The following is a 19,198-nucleotide window of genomic DNA, read 5'->3' on the forward strand; positions in this document are numbered from 1 at the left end:
AGAGGTTGGGAATGCTTCGGCTCAGAGCGTGGGGGGTTACGGCGACACTAACAATAAGGCATATCTTCGGGCAGCCTGGCAGACACGAGGACCAATCCTGCTTTAGGCCCCCAGGCGTGGGCTCCGCCTTAGGAAAGGGGCGGTGCCCTCGCGCTGATTGGCGGAGGCTGGCGCACGCGCAGCATAACTTCGCACGTGCCGGGCTAGTTGGACTCACTCGGTTCGAACATGGCCGAGATGGAGACCCAGAACTCCGGGACGGAGGACGGCTTCACTCCCGTCACACACAGAGGGAGCCGGCGGGCGAAGAAGCGACAGGCCGAGCGGCCGTCAGCGGCGGGACAGGACGGAGACGCCAGCAGCATGGACACGGAGGAGGCGCGGCCGGCGAAGATGCCGATCTTCCCGCCGCTGTCGGGCGAGCGGCTCCTGGTAGGGACCGAGGCGCGGCGGGGTGGGGTCGGGCGTCCAGGCGTAGGATCCGCTCTGGTTTTAAGTCTCGTCCCGCCGGTCTCCGGTCACCTCCTGAATGTGTGCGTGCTTTGTTGCAGGCTGAAAAAGAAGAAACGAGAAGGATTCCGGTCCCCGCCAACAGATACACACCATTAAAAGAGAACTGGATGAAGATATTTACTCCGATAGTGGAACATTTGGGGCTTCAGATACGCTTTAACCTGAAATCAAGAAATGTAGAAATCAGGGTAAGGAGAAGGGTAGCCCTTTCGCTGCCTACCAAGTTTTCTCCCTTAGAAATGAAGATACGTGAATGCATTTCCCTTAATAGAGCTTTTTCTAGTCAGTGGCTGGTGCTTTTGGTGGCTTTGCTCTTTGAAGAAAACTGTTTTGTTTTTTTTGTTGTTGTTTTGTTTTGTTTTCTTTCTCTTCCTACTTGGTTCCAGACAGCTTTCAAGGTCTAGTTGAAGCACTTTCTCGTTAGAAGTTTGTACGTTTCTCTTGTGCTTCGACAGCTGCCTCGTTTATTGCAGGATCCTTAGTTGGAAGTCTCAGTATGTGTTGATGATGCCATGGATCACGGGCATAGTGTGTTAGTTAGCTCGAGGTAAAGTTTGTCATTTGGTCTTTAAGGTATGATGTAGGTATCTTCCCATTCCCTTTCCCAACCCCACACATGCCAAAGGATGAAACAAGGGAAGGTTAGAGAAATTCAGTGCCTTGGCCAGAGTCTTCAACCTTGGTGCTAGAAGGGACCATTTAGGGTCTTCTACGATGACTTGTTATTTTATAGATGAAAAAACATAAATCTGGAATATTTATGGTACTTGCCAAAAGTCACATATAGAGTGGGACCTAGAGTCTGGAACTTTGTTGTTTCCTTTTTTTGAGACTAGGTTTCACTGTGTAGCCTTGGCTGGCCTGGCACTCAAAGAGGTCTGGAGGGTACTGGGATTAAAGGTGTGTGTTCCCCTATCCGGCTGGGTTCTGTTTTTAAATGTGCAAATCCTGTTAACACAATCCTATATGCTCTTAAGTTTGTCAAATGGGGAATCTCTTCAAATGGGTTGTGAGTTTGTGTGGGAGACCGGAAGGAGTGTTTTAAAAATTAGACTGTTTGGGTTTTTAGCACTTTAATTTTCTCGTGTATGGTGTTTACATTACAAAGCACTCAAGGTTGTCGAGGTGAAGCTTAGAGCTAGATGTGTAAAGCATATTATTTACATTGGTGGGCGTTCTCTGAATAACGGCTATTTCTCCAAGTAATTACTTGCAGACAGGATTCCTACTTCAACTATTCTTGATTTCCTCAGTGCTAGGCATGCAGGTAGTCAGAACTGGAGTTGTTGATTTGGGAAACGACAGCATATAAATGGTCCTTTAAGACAGAAGGTCAGGTCAAGACTCCTTGGGGGATACTGCCGTGATGGAGAGGAGAGGACCTGTCTGGACATTTACTAGAGGACAGAGAGGGTGTGAGCCCCTGGTATGCTAGAGACCAACCTCCATTAGTCATGGAGTATGTTTAATCATTTGAATGGGTTTGTGTAGAATTTCTCAGTGTTGGAACCGGAAGGTTCCCTTGTACAAATTAAAGGGAATGCTTATTCCACCTTAAAGGGGTCTTAACAGTATTGGGGAGGGTGGTTTGATGGTGAAGGAAATTATAATAAAATATTGTTTCTAGTATTTTATTTTTAGAAATGCTTTCTTTCTCATCCCCTCCATACGTGCACCTCTTTTTTCAGACTTGTAAAGACACCAAGGATGTCAGTGCCCTGACCAAAGCAGCCGACTTCGTGAAGGCCTTTGTTCTCGGATTTCAGGTGGAGGTGAGTGGTCTCGCGAGACTTGGAAATGCACAGTGTAGACATTTCAGTGGCTGGATTATTTTCCAAACCTTTGAGTTTTGTCATTGTGGTGTCTGGATTTTAGTTGTAAAAATGCTGTCTGTCTCTGTCACGCCTACTGAAAAGGCCTTGATGATGCCTACTTTTCTTTTGTAGGACGCACTTGCACTTATCAGGCTGGATGACCTCTTCCTGGAGTCTTTTGAGATAACCGATGGTAAGGGAAGCGTGTGAACCGTCAACCTTTGTGTTTCCGACTACATTGTGTTGTGTCTGGTTTTCTAATAGCTTCAATTGAACTGCATTACTAACACTTTTCAGAAAAATGTATATTCGTGTTGTTTAGTAGAAAAACTCAATAGCTAGCCACCTGATGTCTTGTTTTTCTTGTTTAGTTAAGCCCTTAAAAGGAGACCACCTGTCAAGGGCAATAGGAAGAATTGCTGGCAAAGGAGGAAAAACCAAATTTACCATAGAGAATGTGACACGGACGCGGATTGTTTTGGCAGATGTGTAAGTATCTTGTCTTGAGAAAATTTTCATGATTTGTAGTTGATCTTACTAGTTTCAAGAAGGTCATAGCTCTTATTTGTTGTAAATTTTTTCTCCTCTTGGTATTGGGGACTGACTCTAGAACATTGTGCATTCTGGTCATGTACCATACCACTGCTTTATAATAGTTGCCTTTAACCCCCATTGGGTTTTTCTAGTTATGTGGTTCTAGTTGAATATTCACCCACTTGAAAGGATGATGAGTTAATCAAGGAAATTTCAGTAATTGCCCCCCTAAGAAGAACAGAAATAACTTAGACATACTGTTAAGGTGATTTATTAAAAGGGAAGCTTTACATTTTATCTTGGACAAATCTATTAAATCCTTAAGGGAAGTACAAATAGTAGGTGTTTGAAATCCCATTGTGAGGTTTTCCTTTAAAAAGTCAGATAGTTGCCTGTGCCTGTATATAAGATGATAGAGGCTCTCGACGAGGGTGGGGTTCTGATGCGGAGCTGGGAGTACCTCTGAGGTCACAGCTGCTCTGTTCCCATGTTGGTGTTTAACAGGCAGATAGATGTCTCAGAACTGATGTCTCAGAACTGATAGAATATGAAGTTGGCAGATAGCAGTTGACAGACAGGGTGAGGATTTCATTTAATATTGTTTTGCTCTAAACATCATTATTTGGACCACATTAATGTAGGCATTCTTTTTATTTAAGGGCAACTGTTATATTGGTGGTCCTCTCCTTGAAGCCAAATATCATAATTCTGCTCTTTTATGAATTGAGTCTTAGGAGTCTGAAACCTGAGCTTTTTTTCTACTGGAAATTTCAAAGACACGGAAACAACGATGTTTAAGATGGCTGAACGTAACCTGAAAGTTTTTGTAAAGTTGTTTGAGAAAGGGTATTTTTGGCACAATTTACATGAGTAAACGAATTCACCTGACAGCCTTGTCAGTCCAGTGGGTCGCTCAGCATCGCAGTCCTGCAGCCCCGCCACACCCATACTGCCCACCCTCAGGGTCCCCATGCGTCATTTTAACCCGTCCTTTACCGCACCCCAGTCCCAGTGTGTATTCATTTAGCACATTGCTTTGAACGCTTCATTTTGTTGGGACAGCAGTTCACTTTTTTTTTTAATAGCCAAGTAGCATTCTAATTACAGTTGATGAGCATTTGGAATGTTTCATTTTGGAGTCATTAAATACCAAATTCTGATGTAAGGATACTTTTTTTAATCTTTTGATTAATTTTGAATTAGATTTAAGATGTAACAATAGTTTTTTTGTTGTTGTTACATTTAGAATTTTGTTTGTTTTTTTGAAATAGGGTTTCTCTGTGTCACAGCCCTAGCAGCTTTGTAGACCAGGCTGGCCTTGAACTCATAGAGATTCACCTGCCTCTGCCTCGCAAGTGTTGGGATTAAAGGCGTGCATCACCACCGCCCGGCCTTGTATACAATGGAAATACTATCTACCTAGAAAGGGTCCCTTGGAGGATTACATGATAAACATGCAGGACTCACTGGATGTGAGCAACTGTTGAACAGGAATTTTTCTGTTTCATTTCATTTAATTTGTGTTTGGGTGGGTGGATCATGTGCCATACCACTTGAATGTGGGTCGAAACAACGTGTGGGAGTTGGGCCTCTCCTTTTATCAAGTGGGCCTCGGGGAATCAAACTTAGTTGTCAGGCTAGGTGCCAAGTACCTGTACACACTCAGCCATCCCTCCCTGCCTGTACCCAGGGATCTGGGAGTAGTAGCATGTCTATAATCTCAGCCCTCGGGAGGACTGCATGTTTAAGGCCAGCCGGGATAACATTGCAAAAACTGCCAAGAAAAAAAGGAATTTTTAATCTGTTCTTGTCTTTCTGATAATTTTTTGAGGATATATAATTACTAAACCACAGTCACTGATTTGAGAAGAGTTTTCGAAGATTTAGAAAGTTGTCAGCAATCACCCCCTGCCCTTGTTTTAGAATGTGGATCTGTTGTGATTTCCAGAGTTTTTAGTTTCCCAGGATTTGGTACTGACATGGCTTTCGTGGCTAACCTGACTCATTTGCTTCTTCCAGGAAAGTTCACATTCTCGGCTCTTTCCAGAACATCAAGATGGCAAGAACTGCCATTTGCAACCTTATCCTAGGTAACAGCAGTTTATTATTTCCTTGGTGTTTCCTCTGATTAGGGAATAGAAGGATTCAAGCCTTACTTACAAAGCAGCTTTCATATTGTTAAAGATACCAAACGGAAGTCAAAGAGTTGGTAAAGGGAAAAACAGGAATCTTTCACTTAGATTCCATCTGTTAGAGAAGAGAAAGGGTTCCTTGGCTAATCTCATTAAGTCTGTACACAGAAAAGCTATTCCAAATAGAACAGTTTAGGTTCTACAAAATGGGGGCTGCTGAACACATCCAACAACTTGATTTAATCTAGTTCTAGAGTCAGCAATTTGCTCAGAGAACTGGAGGTTTTTCTCTGGTGTTCAGGTCTGGCTAGCTGGCTTTTTGAAATGCTATTTTTACAACTGACTTCTCTTAGCAGTGCAAAGTATTTGTCTTCTGTGTAGTTCTGTGTATTTGAATATATTTGTATATATACTCTGCTTTTTTTCTTGAACAGGAAATCCTCCATCAAAGGTGTATGGCAATATCCGAGCAGTGGCCAGCAGAGCAGCAGACCGGTTCTGATTCTCCTCCGACCCTTGAGATGCACACATAAAACCAGGGGAAGATCTCCCAGCTGCCTACAGCTCAGGTTCCTTTCCATGTCAGCCAGAGCAGAAGCAAAAAAAGGAGGTTTAACAGGACTTGTACTCCGCTGCTTCTAGGATAATTTAAATATCAAAATGTAATACTTGTAATACTTAATAATACATTAAGTATAAATTGCTGTATTTTTCCCTTAATCCCATGTGGCAGATTCACAGTTCAAAATCCTGTCATTTACAGGCAACTTTGTAATTTGTCATTTACAGACAGGTTTGTAAATAAAGTTACCTCATTTTTTTCTTCTCTGAAAATTTTCATTAAAATCTCCGAAGACTTGTGAATCATTGTCCCTGCTACAGGGCACCCGACGTGACTGCTTCAGAATTGGGGCATAGCACTAGTGTGTGCTATTGAACCTTACGTGCTCAACTTTGCACTCTCAGTGCAATTTATGAAGCCTACGTCACAAGGCTTCTCATGTAAATGATGAAAGTAAAGCCATTTTCCCAAGACCAGTTTTCCAAACAGTGTATTCTTAAAACTAGTGTCTGTATATGTGGATTTACTTGTGTCTTATATTGTTTAGAACCTACTTTATTAAACATGATTTAGATACTACACTCTTGTTTCTCAAAGGCCCTGGCCAAAACAATGATTGGAGTATCAGGAAATAACTAAAAGTAGTAGTACTTTTTTGAGCCAGGTTGTGGTGGTGCACGCCTTTAATCCCAGCACTCCAGAGGCGGAGGCAGACTTTATGAGTTTGAGGCCATTCTGGTTCTACAGAGCAAATCCCAGGACAGGTTCCAAAAGCTACACAGAGAACCCTGTCTTGGGGGACAGGGGAAGTAAATGTTTAAAAAATTTTTAAAAATTGCTAAGTATTTACGAGTGTTTTGTGCATTGGGTATGTACACTATGTATGTGCCTGGTATCCCCAGATGCCAGAACGGGATCAGATCCCTCAAGCTGGAGTTAACAGAGAAGGTTGTGAACCATGTTTTCTGGGAATAAGTCTGAAAGGTCAGCAATCTTTAGCACTGAGCCAGCTCTAATAAAGAGGGGTGTGTGTGTGAGTGTGTGTGTTTGGATAGGTATCACTGTGTAGCCCTGGCTAGCCTTGAACCCACAGAACTTCCCCTGCTTCTGCTTCCTGAGTGCAGGAATTAAGGGTGTACACCACCACATCCAGCATAAATTTTAGTTTCGTTTATGTGAATTTGGTGTGTGTGTGTGTGTGTGTGTGTGTGTGTGTATTCCTGCCACGTGTATAGAGGGGTGTGTGTGGGTGCCTGCCACGTGTATAGGGTTGTGGGTAGGGGTGGTGCCTGCCACATGTGTATAGGGGAGTGTGTGGGGGTGCCTGCACATGTGTATAGGGATGTAGATGGGGGGTGCCTGCCACGTGTGCATAGGGGTGTGTGTGGGGGTGCCTGCCACATGTGTATAAGGGTGTAAGGGGGTGGGTGCCTGCCACACGTGTATAGGGGTTTGCCTGGAGCTGTAGCTACAGGTGGTTGTAATCCTAATGTGGTTACTGGGGCTGAAACTCCGATCCTCTGAAAGAGCAGCAAGTGCTCTTAACCACCGAGCCATTCTCCAGTTCCTCTTTGACTTTTGAGACAGGTTATGTAGTTAGTCCAGGCAACCCAGCTTGCCCCAAACTTGGGACAGTCTGCTGCCTCAGTGTTCCATGTGCCAGGCGGGGTTACAAACGTGTGCCATCCATGCCCTGCTTAGTTGTTGAGTCTGGGTTCCCTTTTTTTAATTTTTTTATTTTTGGTTTTCCGAGAGGGTTTCTCTAGTTTTGGAGCTCTTGTAGACCAGGCTGGCCTCGAACTCAGAGATCTGCCTATCTCTGCCTCCCAACTGCTGGAATTAAAAGTGTGTGCCACCATCGCCAGGCAAGTCTGGGTTCCCTCTTACCGGTACTGCTAACTACTCAAGCTGCTTTGTACCTTGGATATACTGTCTACCAACAGGAAATTGCTGGAGTGTCCCACCAAAGGAGAAAATATTATCAAACCTCACCGAAAGGAGGATATGTTGGAAATTCTCTATTCTGGAATCTATAGAACCTATAGGAGGTACAAATACATGCCCAGTGAGAGGCATTAAAAAATGTGATGACGCGGCATGTGCTTTTCTGGGGAAATCACGTCTATGGCCTTAATGCCTTTCCAAATGTCTAATGTGATCGGTGGCTGGGTAACGGTCAGTGTTTTGTGTTTAATTCTAAGGAACTGAGACAGAGTAACATAGTTTTTGCCTGAGAAAGTGTGAGCTTCTATGTTAAAGTGTTTTTATTCCTCCTTCCCAAGCACCATGCAATCAGAAGGAGACAATGCTAAAGAGTAACTCTTGGAATGGGAATGAATGAATGAAAAGCAATTTGATTGCATCTTGCTGGTAGTTTATCTTAACAACCTGGACAAATCACTCCCTTAACATCTCCAGTGATAGCAAACCACAGCCAACCCGAAACCTCAGTTTCTGTGGCCCTGCCTTGCTACTGGACTAGCCTGTTAACTGGAAGGCCAATTTTGGATCTGCAGCGTCTTTCACGACTCTAACTATACTTTACTTATTATTACATTGTCTGGGTTAAAAGAGAACTGATTTTCTTAGGTAAGCTATGGTACAACTTGATAATTCTTATATTGGGGGCTCCAGCTCTTGTGTCTGCCTAGCAATAGTGATAGGGATGAAAGTTGATTGTTGAGCACCTGGAGACAGACTTTACTATTCTAAGAGCCAGGTTATGATTGGAGCAATACACTGTTCCATTATTGAAAGCATCTATAGCCATTCTGAAAGCTGCAAAATACCTGTCTTAAGGAAGTTTTACTTATTTGGCCAAAGAAACCAAAATCTCTAGGAACTCTCATTTGGATGGCTTAGCTGATGGGAAAGATTCCAACAGGCCTTACAGCTCTACATCAATGTGAGCCTGAAATGTGGGGGCGTTGTAAAGACACAGATGAACACCTCAAGACATGAACACTACTTTGTACATCCTGAGAACTACACAGAAAGTAAATCTTTAACATCTTGTCCACACCTCTCATTCTAAAACATTCTTCACTAAAAAACTCTTTTTGAGGGCTGGAGAGATGGCTCAATGACTAAGAACACTGACTGCTTTTCCAGAGGACCCAGGTTCAATTCCCAGCACCCACCTGTCTGTAACTCGTCTTAGGGGACCTGAAACCCATGGCAAAACACCAATGCATGTAAAATAAATAAAATTCTCTTCTGAAATACAGCTTTCCACATTAATCGTTAATTGTAGATAATGCAATTTTGTAACTATTTAATGTGCAACCATCATAATGTTCTATCTTCTGACGCTCTACAAGTTTTTAATGCTAATTGCATTCCTTCCTGTTGCCCTCGGCACAAATTTCATTCGTCTCCCGGAATCTTATTATATCAATATAAAAGTGGAGCTATTTCACATAACAGGGTTTATCCATGTTAGGAAATATGTCAGGTTGTTCCTTCCTGTGGCAGTGTTTATACTTGCCAGAATACTTGCACTGCTGCCAGCCTTTGGCTGGAGCAATGCTGCCGGAACTGAGCCCCTAATTCAGTCGTAACTAAAGAGGTGGCCAAGTCTCTCTCCAATATTGTTTTTCTACCTTTTGGAGGAGAGGAAGAAGTTACAGTCTAAAGCTTGTAAAATGGATGGATTTGTGACTTGCACTTGCATTTCCTTAATGACAGTGCTATTGAACATCATTTCCTGTGCTTAGTGGCTGCATGTGCATCTACACTGTCTGTTCAAGTCCTTTGCCCATATTTTAATTAGTGTTTTATTGCTGTTGTGTAGACCTTCAGGTTTGATTATCAATCCCTATTTTTTCTATATAGTTTACAAATATTTTCTACTTTTTAAGAGTTTCCACTTCATTCTGAAGTCATTTTCTTAGTCTCTCTCTCTTCAGATCCTCTACAGTGTGGAGCCCACTATTCAACGCACACAAATCTTGAAATCTGGGAACACATACGTATGTTCTGGGTCAAAATACCCAACACTCCACAACTCATTTGGGTAAGGGACTTCATTTACCATGAGTATCTCAACCCGATTACAGTGCTAAACATGTTAAGAATTCTGCAGTACTTTCAAAAATAGGCCAGGCATGGTGACACAGGCTTTTACTCCATCCCAGCACTGGGGAGGCAGAGGCACGGAGAATCTGTGAGTTCCAGGCCAGTCTAGTCTACAAGTTCTGTGACAGCTGGGGCTGGCTACACAGAGAAACCCCACCTGAAAAAACAAGTCTCAAAAATAGAAGTTATAAAACAGCCGCATTTATAAGATTGTAACCAGCCTGGTTTAGTGGGAAGTTAAATGCAATCACAACATGTGTGATCCAAGAGCTGCATGCTAGTTCATTTCCTAAATAACGAGCACACACCGAAATCCAGGTGATACTCTGGAAAAGTGGACATATCTGCCAAACAAGCAAACCGCTACTGTGTAAAGCATTGGTTTTTATTCCGTAACCAGGGAAGACAAAATATGCTTGGAAGAGGAGGCTGTGCAATAAAGGAAATGAGACCAGGTAAAGAAGTCCCAAGAGTATTTACGTTTTACACCAGGACAATCAGAAAAGACCCTTGGAGCCAGCACATATACAGGTGAACAAGGCATGAAAGGCAACTGGAAACGAGGCTGGTACACAGATGTGGGACAAACGCAAACCAAACCCCGAAGGCACTAATAGGCCCGGCTCGGGAAAGTGAGGTCAGGGAAGTAAACGGAGTCACGGGGCTTTATAATATCAGCATTTTCGTTTGTTCCAGATACTTTGCCTGCAGCTTATGATTGAAAACAAGCAAACACTGTATCAGGGTTTGTAAACCCTAAAGCATGGGCCGGCCTCCCAACTGTAACAGACGTAACAGATGACAGAACACATCCAAGCAAGGTTCAAATATTTTATTGTCTTACTCATACAGTATGAAGTTCTCTAAAGATTTCACAACATGACGTGGATCATGCAGAAGAAAATTTAAACATTCAACATAAACCATGCCCTCCCCGCCTCCCTCACACAAACTAAAAATGAAAAACCCTCATTCCCCAGTAAGGAAATAGTTCGCACTTTTTTTTGTTTCCACAACGCCAGCCAAGATATGCACAAGCAAGAGATATAGAAAGCATTTGCTAAAATATTTGTAACAAATAATTATGTACAAAAAAATTCACAAAAGCCTAGTTCCCTCTTGAGCAGAGCACATGGCGGCTGACACTGGGGCAGACCAAACCGCGGGCTGGGATTGGAAGCCACACACTGATCCAGAGGAACAAAGTAGTTACATGTCGTGGAGATTTTCATTTTGAGTATTATTAACATTTCCAAAGTTTGGCAACATCATCTTTTAAAATTATGCAAATTATGTAAACAAGAGGTACATTTTAAATTGATCTACATGCAAAACTCCATGTCATGCAAAGACAGCAAGCACCGGGATTTTTCTCTCACAGACAGAGCCCATGGTGTGTGCAGCACTCAGTTGAAGGAACAGCGGTGGCAGGCAGGTGTGCTCAATTTAATATTCTTTCACCTTGATTCAACCCGCCCTTTACCATTCCTGATTATCATTCTTGATTATAAAACCAATTTTAATAGAAAAACTACATAGGGAAGACTCATATAAAACTAACCCAGAATGGTCTACTTCCAGCCAAAAGTACCTTTGCAGAAAATGGAAGGGATAACGTCACGTGGTAGAACATGACATACTTTTATGTCACACAAATTTAATGTCATTATCCATCACTAATCATGTGGGCAAAATAACAAAAATCTTTATGTGCTATCTTGCCTTCTGGCAAAGAAATTTTAAAAGTACAAATCTGAGCAAAATCTGTTCTCCTCTGCATATAGATTAGCAAACAGGATTTTACATAAATATGTGCTCATTAAAGTATCACTAGTTGTTTTTTTAATTAACTGATATATCTTTTGAAATGCAGAAGGGAAATTCATGGTTCATACACAGTTTAGTGACAAAGTCATTGTGTATAATGAAGCAAGGATAATCCATTACATGATTACTTTGGATTTTCTTCACTAAATAATACATTTTTTAAAAAGTCATGACTGCCTCAGAAAACTCCTGACCTTTATAAAATCACAATTGCTAATTACAATTACTCAGGGACACCTAATAAAAATAACAGCGACTGTAAAGTATCAGCCTGAAGCAGCCATAGCATATGCAGTTCTTCTATGGACACAAGAGCCCACTCTTGGCAAAAGCACTGAACTAGACCTCCAACCGAGATGGACTAAACGCTGCTCAGCAATAAGACGCGGTCCCTGGAAATATATCAGAGATATAAATAAAGTTACAGACTCGTTACAAAAATGTAATTAAGGTAAATAATAGGGCATTAACAAATGCTTTATCAATCTCTCAAAGGAGAAAGCACAGAGAAAGGAAATAGCTGGCCTAATACCTGGCGCAAATTGTACAATCCTATATCTACATATAAAACTGTGTGAAATAAAAGGAAGGATGTCTTATGTTCTGCTTGGCACTTTTTGTACTCTAACATTTTGTTTCTGAATCAAGTATATTAAATTAAAGCCAACCTACTAAATATATAGAAAGCTACATATATCTATATATAAATATTTACATATGTATATATAGATACTTTCTTGTTATAAAAGATGAAGAAAAATAAATTAAAAAGCCAACCCCTTCCCTTTCTCCACCATGCTGATATGCTCTTTTCATGTTGCTGTCCTTCAAACCTTAAAGTGCTACACAGAGTTATTGAGAGAGTAGGAGTTCAATAACACTTAGTTGGCTTCATGAGGCTCATGTTGGAAAATGTGGCTTCACAGAGAAAAATACTTCCATTTAAATACACAGAGAGCATTGCTGGACGTCTTGAGCAGATCTTCAGAGATGGAGAAGAAAGCAAAAGTGTTGGATGGTATTCTCCAAAGAGTCACACATCTACCACCATCTTTTTGTGGATATCTAGGCCACCTACAACCTGCGACAGACAGAGACAAGTCTTTAGTAGTAAAACAACTGTCCTGGCGACTTTTGTCAACTGGTCAGGCTAGCGACATCTGAGAAGAGCAGCCTTAACTAAGAAAATGCCTTCATCAGAATCAGACTGCCCATGGGCCAGTCTGTGGAACAGTTTCTTAATTAATGATTGATGTGGGAGGGCCCAGGCCATTGTGAATGGTGCCACCCCTGGGCAGGTGGGCACTGGGTAGGTGAGCAAGCCACCTTTCACGGTAAGCAGTATTCTTCCGTGGCTTCTGCATCAGTTCCTGCCCTGATTTCCCTTCATGGTGGATTACAACTCTAAGATGCTGCCTGAGTAAACTTAGTGACAGGCCAGGCCCATGTCTTTCATAGATAAGATAGCCTGCTCCCCACCCATCCCCCACTGCACCATTCCTTCTTACCATCTGCCTGCAGGATCTGACTGTAGGTGTCAGGGCAGGTTCCACAAGACTGAACATGTTAATGTGCAATTATTTTTATAGCAGCTGCTGAAGAACTGAGCTCAACCCAACTAAGGGGCTCCCTGCTCCTCAAAGCAACTACACACGGGATTGTTACCCAGGATCGGCACAGAGAAGCTGATGCAACTGGTGGAGTGGACCAGGCTCTATCTACTTCAAGCTGGAAGAACTGGATGGTGTCATCTATGTGTTACTGGTTTTGAAGGCTTGAGGGGAGACGTAGCACAGCAAACTTTGAGTCCCTGCTAAGACCTTGGAAAAACATTGCCTGAAGTCCTGAAGGTGAATCCTAGATTTCAATAGATAGCCTAGAATGTTAGGCGCCAGGACCGTGGAGGTTCTGCCAGGGAGAGCTGTAGAGCTGGAATGAAGTGGATCAAGAGAAGGGCTAGTGTGCTGCAGACAGACAGTCCCACCCCTGGGCAGATGGGCCGGGGCTGATGGAAAGGGAGCTGAAAAGAAGCCCGGAAGCAGCGATCCTCCAGAGCTTCAGTTCCTGCCTTGGCTTCCATGCTCATTACACACACTAAAAACACCTAAGAAGAAACCCCAGCTAGGGCTACGCATCCATCACCGGCCTGTGGGCACTTTCTTGATTCACGAATGATGTTGGAGGGCCCAGCACACTGAGCAGCAGTCCCACTCCCACCCACAGCAGGCGGTTCTGGTATACGAACAAGCGGAGCAAGTCTGAGAAAATAAGCCAGCAAACAGTGCTCTTCCACGGGCTCTGTGGCAGTTCCTACCTCCAGGTTCCTGACTGGAGCTCCTGTCCTGGACAGGCTACAGTGTGGAAGTGTAAGATAAAGCCTTTCTTCTCCTAGCTTGTTCTGTTTGGTGTTTACCACAGGAAGAGAAACCAAACTAAATCTAGACCTGCTTCCGCCAGTGATTTAACTGTAACTTTTCCTTCCCCAAGCTGCTTTTGTCAGCAACAAGAAGCCAGCTAGAAGACTACTCCAGCTTCTAAGAGGATGGGGGTGTGGGGGTGAAAGCGGTCTGGTTCTTACAGAAAGCCTCCATGCTGGACCCCCTCATAAAGGTCTACAGTGACGTAAGCTACCCAGCCTTGTCTGTCTGTTCTTCTCTCTGACTTGTCATGTTACACTGAATACATTTTATATTATAACATGGATATGACGTTATGGGGATGGGGTAGAAGGTGTGGCTTTTAAAATGATGTGCTCGGGTGTCAAGCTGACAACAGGTGAAGCTGTGCTGTTAACCTGACAGAGTCTAGAATCGCCCAGAAGACAGGCTTCTGGGTGTGCCTCTGGTAGATAGCAGAGTACTGAGATAGCACTAAGAGTGAGAAGATCCGCCCCACCGGGGGCAGACATTCTCGGGTTAGATCTGCAGGTGGAAAGAAGAGTCGAGTGGAAGCTGCATCTGTCATCATCCTCATCCTGACTGGTGACATGTGACCTTGAGATCATGCCGCCCTCAACGAGCATGGCAGACTCTAGTCTTGAACTGTGAGCCAGAATATCTACCCTTTAGTCACCTGCTACATTTTTAGACCAACAGGGTAAGTCTGTGTGTATACATTACATAATATCCTAAGACAAACTTGTGCCTGTCTCTCACCTTTAGGAAACTTTGCTTTAAGCACATTTTACTTCACTCACAGATTGTACTGGTTAGTGTTTTTATCAATTTGACACAAGTTCAACTGAGAAAATCGGCCTATGGACAGACAGTGGGATGTTTTCTTGTCTGATGAACCCACCGTGGGCCGCACAACTATCAAATTGGCCCATTTGTTGCATCGTTTCCATTTGTCTCTATCTGTGTGAGTGACCCCCGCTCCAGAAAGGTCAAAGAACAACTTGAGAGGCTTGGTTCTCCCCTCCCACCAAATAGGTCACCAAGAGATCAGATCAGCAGGCTTGCAGGCCAGCACTTTTACCCACTCCTTGTGGGGTCTAAATGTAAACCAGGACAGGGAAACCTTCCTAGGTAAGTATCTACCAATGACTGACAAAGCTCTCAAGAATGTATTTCTTTGCCTCTCCTCTAGAAGCGTCTATATTCTCTGCCTTTAGGTTATAATTGAAAATGCTTTGTGCTAAGGACAGTGGTACAGAAGACAAGCTGCAGGAAAGCTAAGAGGCACCGAATCCTCGGCTCTGGAGTGAAGGAAGGTTCTACCTCGTGTTACATTTCCTAGAACTCCCAGTACCTGTGAGACTCCACTGGACACAGAACAGAAGAACTCGTTCATTGATAGCTTGAAAGAGGAGGGCACAAACCACTAGGCCAACTGCAGAGCACCTAGGGTTAGGATGGCAGGGCTCTTGCCCCTTTTCTAGGGTCCTCGTGACTCAGTTTCTGGTGTTGCCAGCTAAAATTCATGGACACAAGACTGTTTTACACCGAAACATCTTTTTCTCTTTTAAAGACACATAATTTATTGTTTTTTCTAATGTTTATTTTGCCTGCATGCATGTTTGTGTGAGAGTATTAGACACCTGGAACTGGAGTTATGGACAGAAGTGAGCTGTCATGTGGGTGCTGGGAATTAAACCTGGGTCCTCTGGAAGAGCAGCCAGCACTCTCAACCTCTGAGTCATCTCTCCAGTCCCATCAAAGCATTTTCAAACATGCTTTTTGTTGCTACTTGCAGTACTGAGTGGGCACTGGCCCGATGCTGCATGCAAGCCTTATTCTCAGCTCAATGGGTGAGTTTTAAACAAATCTTAAAAACATATCCCGCTTGTAATTTCTAGGGCCTATCAGCAATATGTTGGTCAAAAGCTTGCTATGCAAGCATAAGGCCTTGTGTTAGAACCCACACAGCAAGCTGGGTGTGGTAGCATGTATTTGTTTTTTGGCTCATTTTTTTTGGGGGGTGGTCCAAGACATGGTTTTTCTGAATAGCCCGGGCTGTAAATCATGCTGGCCTTAAACTCTCAGAGATCCACCTGCCTCTGCCACCCAAATGCTGAGGTCCACTGTCCGCAGTGGTGAAAAAGACAGGAGACCCCTGGGGTCTAAGGGCAGCATATGAGGTAGACACTTCCAGCCTCCACACACACCCACCCATCCCCAATCATACCACTATCATTCCTGCAGCATTTTATCAGACTGCTTATGTATACTATTTCTTGAGAATAGTATCTCTTAATTACCAGCAGTTAAAACGACATATTCCAAAATTTGAACGTGAGGCAATTGGATGAAACAGAATTTCAAATCAAATTATGCTTACGCAATTGTCTAGTCAATGGTCCTTAAAAAGATTTTAGAACACACTAACAGAAGTCAGCCTGCGCACTTACAGCACAGAATTCCTCAAAGGATATTCGCCCGTCTCCGTCCTTATCTGCATTTATGATGGTCTTGTCTACAATCTGCTGTAACTGTGTATCTTTCAGGTTATTCCCCACCATCATCTTCAACACCTGGAAGAGTTCCCCATTGGAAATATAGCCATCTTTATCCATGTCATAGATACGGAAAGCAACTAAAAACAAACAAGAAACAGGCAAATCAACGCAATTATAAGGCAGATACAAATACTATAAATGAAAAGCTGTATTACCAACTATCTAGAGTTTACTATGAAGATGGCACTTTTTTTTTTTTTTTGCTTTTTCGAGACAGGGTTTCTCTATGGGTTTGGAGCCTGTCCTGGAACTAGCTCTGTAGACCAGGCTGGTCTCGAACTCACAGAGATCCGCCTGCCTCTGCCTCCCGAGTGCTGGGATTAAAGGCGTGCGCCACCATCGCCCAGCTAAAATATAAAAGCTACATACACAGTTTGACTTAACATTAACTGATTAGAAATTGAGCTATGGAGTGTAGACTACCCAGGCACAAGAACCAGTACGACTTACAGCACGTGATGTGTCTGTTCTCAGAAACATCTGCTTTCCAGCCACACCGCTACAAACAGCATCTACTCAAATATACTACTAGCTGCAAACATAGTAAGTGCTTTTCAGAAGTCTAAGACGCAACACGCAATGGTAGTTTAAGGGAGAATACTTACACCTCAACTTCTGTTCCTTATCGCCTTTGACACTGAACTGAGAGACTCCTTCAATGAATTCTAAATAAAAGTTAAAAATGTTTATAAATCACAACTTTAAATTTTTATAAAGAAAAGCAACATTCAAAGGGTTATTTCTTGTGCAAAACATTAAAAATAGTGAACAGAAAAATCCTGTCTTGAAAAACCAAACCAAACCAAAAGAGTAGCGCTGAAAAATCGGTATCTCAATTTTAAAGCTTCCAAACACAAAGTTTCTTTTTTTTTATTTAAACTTTTAATTTTATTTGAGTTCTCAAGATTAATCAATTTGAGTTATATGTTAAGGCCTGTAAAGTCAGTAACACTCAAAAATACCCTTTAAGGGTTTTTTTTTTTTTTTTTTTGGTTTTTCGAGACAGGGTTTCTCTGTGGTTTTGGAGCCTGTCCTGGAACTAGCTCTGTAGACCAGGCTGGTCTCGAACTCACAGAGATCCGCCTGCCTCTGCCTCCCGAGTGCTGGGATTAAAGGCGTGTGCCACCACCACCCGGCCCTTTAAGGATATTTATTTAACCAATTTTCTTTAGACTATGACAAGAAAAAGACTGTACATTATTTTAACAAAACAAAAAAGCATTTAGGTTTGTAGCGATACTTTGTTTATAATGTAACAAAGCTTGCCTGAAGAGGGAAGTACAGAGCTAAGCCACTAGGTAGCCATAGAGGCCAGGCAATGGTGGCACACACTTTAATTCCAGCACTTGGGCAACAGGGGCAGAGGGATCTCTCTGAGTTCAAGGACACCCTGGGCTACACAAGATTGAATCTGTCTACTTAAAGAGAAACAGAGCTCACACAAAAATAATGCCAGCACTTGGGATCACAGTCTTTATTCCCGCACTAGGGAGGTGGAGACAGAACTGATATGGCTGGGTGGAGAGAGGACTACCAGTGAGAGGAGACAGGAGCTCAGAGCAGTCTGAGGATGCAGTCTGCGGTTTCACGAGAGAGAGAGAGAGAGAGAGAGAGAGAGAGAGAGAGAGAGAGAGAGAGAGAGAGAGAGACAGAGACAGAGACAGAGACAGAGAGAGAGACAGACAGTCAGACAGAGAGAGACAGAGAGACAGAGACAGAGAGAGAGCGCTAGAGAGCATTCAGTCTGAGGATTCATAGAGACAGGACTGCCCTTTCAGTCTGAGGTAGAGAGAGGTAAGAGCTAGTAGCTGGCTGTTCTGCTTCTCTAATCTTCACACAAGCTTTATTTTTTAGATTACAAACAAAATATCACTACATATGTCTCCATTCCAAAACATGTAAAAAATACTGTTAGAAATTTCTAGAAAAATTATTTATTTACAATCTGGTAAACAATAATTCTTTTAAACAAAACAATTGACAATTCTAGCTAAATGTGTATTTTTACAAGTTTAAGATCAAATGTACATCAGTTGATCAATATTTGCACAAAAGATTCCTCGGTGTCGGGCTGAAATGAAGGACACATGGGCTACCAAAATTGACCAGTACAGGTCACATTAAAATAAAATTTTAAAAAAGGTAAGAAAAAGGAAAAAAATGTAGTTTTAAATACTGTTAAGCTGTCCTTGAATGAGAACGATTTTTCTTAAAACAGGAAATATTAAATGTCCCTTTTTTGTGGTAGACTATACTCTTAAGACACAACCTGACAATTTATGAAGCAAAAAGTAAAGGATAATTAAATCTACATAACAAATTTTCAAGTTTTAGCATAAGCTTTAATTATAAAATCACCAAAAATAGACACTTAAAAAAAAAACTAGTTTCATTCTTGTTTAGAGTGTGCTAAGACTAACTATAAAAACAAAACGCCCTTCGTTACCTTTGAAGTCCACCTCTCCATTTCCGTCTGTGTCGAAGATGTCTATTACCCGCTGCACTAAAGGGTTCTGTTGTAACTCGGGCAGAGACATGAACTCTTCCACACTCAAGGAACCGGAATTGTCCAAATCAAGCTTCTTGAATCTCTTTCCTAGCCTTTTAATTTCATCAGCATCAACTAAAAGCAAACCAAAAAGTAGCAAGATTTTAACTTCCAATTTGATCTAAGAAACCACAAATTGCTTCTAAGTAAATACAACAAATATTTTTGCTTGGTTACATTTCTATTTGTTCCTGCCATAGCCTATGGTTGCTAGGCAGCCAGCTATCCCAGAGT

At 42.5% G+C, this 19,198-nt stretch overlaps 2 protein-coding genes across 2 annotated transcripts in view; one reads left to right on the forward strand and one right to left on the reverse strand.

Annotated features, from left to right (window-relative positions):
• Positions 1 to 202: 202 nt before the first annotated feature.
• On the forward strand, positions 203 to 6,028 carry Pno1 (partner of NOB1 homolog). Its single transcript, XM_057772393.1, has 7 exons — positions 203 to 432; positions 552 to 701; positions 2,202 to 2,285; positions 2,460 to 2,520; positions 2,699 to 2,816; positions 4,881 to 4,951; positions 5,428 to 6,028. The coding sequence occupies exons 1-7, from the start codon at positions 229 to 231 to the stop codon at positions 5,493 to 5,495; spliced, it is 756 nt and encodes a 251-aa protein (XP_057628376.1). The 5' UTR covers positions 203 to 228; the 3' UTR covers positions 5,496 to 6,028.
• A 4,421-nt stretch (positions 6,029 to 10,449) lies between these two features.
• The window catches only part of Ppp3r1 (protein phosphatase 3 regulatory subunit B, alpha), a 43,989-nt gene continuing 35,240 nt past the window's right edge, over positions 10,450 to 19,198 (reverse strand). The window contains exons 3-6 of the mRNA XM_057772227.1: positions 18,863 to 19,039; positions 17,022 to 17,081; positions 16,309 to 16,493; positions 10,450 to 12,540 (exon numbers count right to left, since the gene is read on the reverse strand). Of these exons, the coding sequence (XP_057628210.1) occupies positions 12,493 to 12,540; positions 16,309 to 16,493; positions 17,022 to 17,081; positions 18,863 to 19,039 (470 nt within the window). The 3' untranslated portion in view covers positions 10,450 to 12,492. The remainder of the gene's footprint in view (positions 12,541 to 16,308; positions 16,494 to 17,021; positions 17,082 to 18,862; positions 19,040 to 19,198) is intronic.

This window comes from Chionomys nivalis, chromosome 6, assembly GCF_950005125.1.
Source record: "Chionomys nivalis chromosome 6, mChiNiv1.1, whole genome shotgun sequence".
Taxonomy (NCBI): Eukaryota; Metazoa; Chordata; class Mammalia; order Rodentia; family Cricetidae; genus Chionomys; species Chionomys nivalis.

Coding starts and splice junctions, on each gene's coding strand:
- Pno1 (XM_057772393.1), top strand. CDS start 229: ATGGCCGAGATGGAGACCCAGAACTCCGGGACGGAGGACGGCTTCACT. Junction 2,286..2,459: donor TTCTCGGATTTCAGGTGGAG/GTGAGTGGTCTC, acceptor TTTCTTTTGTAG/GACGCACTTGCACTTATCAG. Junction 4,952..5,427: donor CATTTGCAACCTTATCCTAG/GTAACAGCAGTT, acceptor TTTCTTGAACAG/GAAATCCTCCATCAAAGGTG.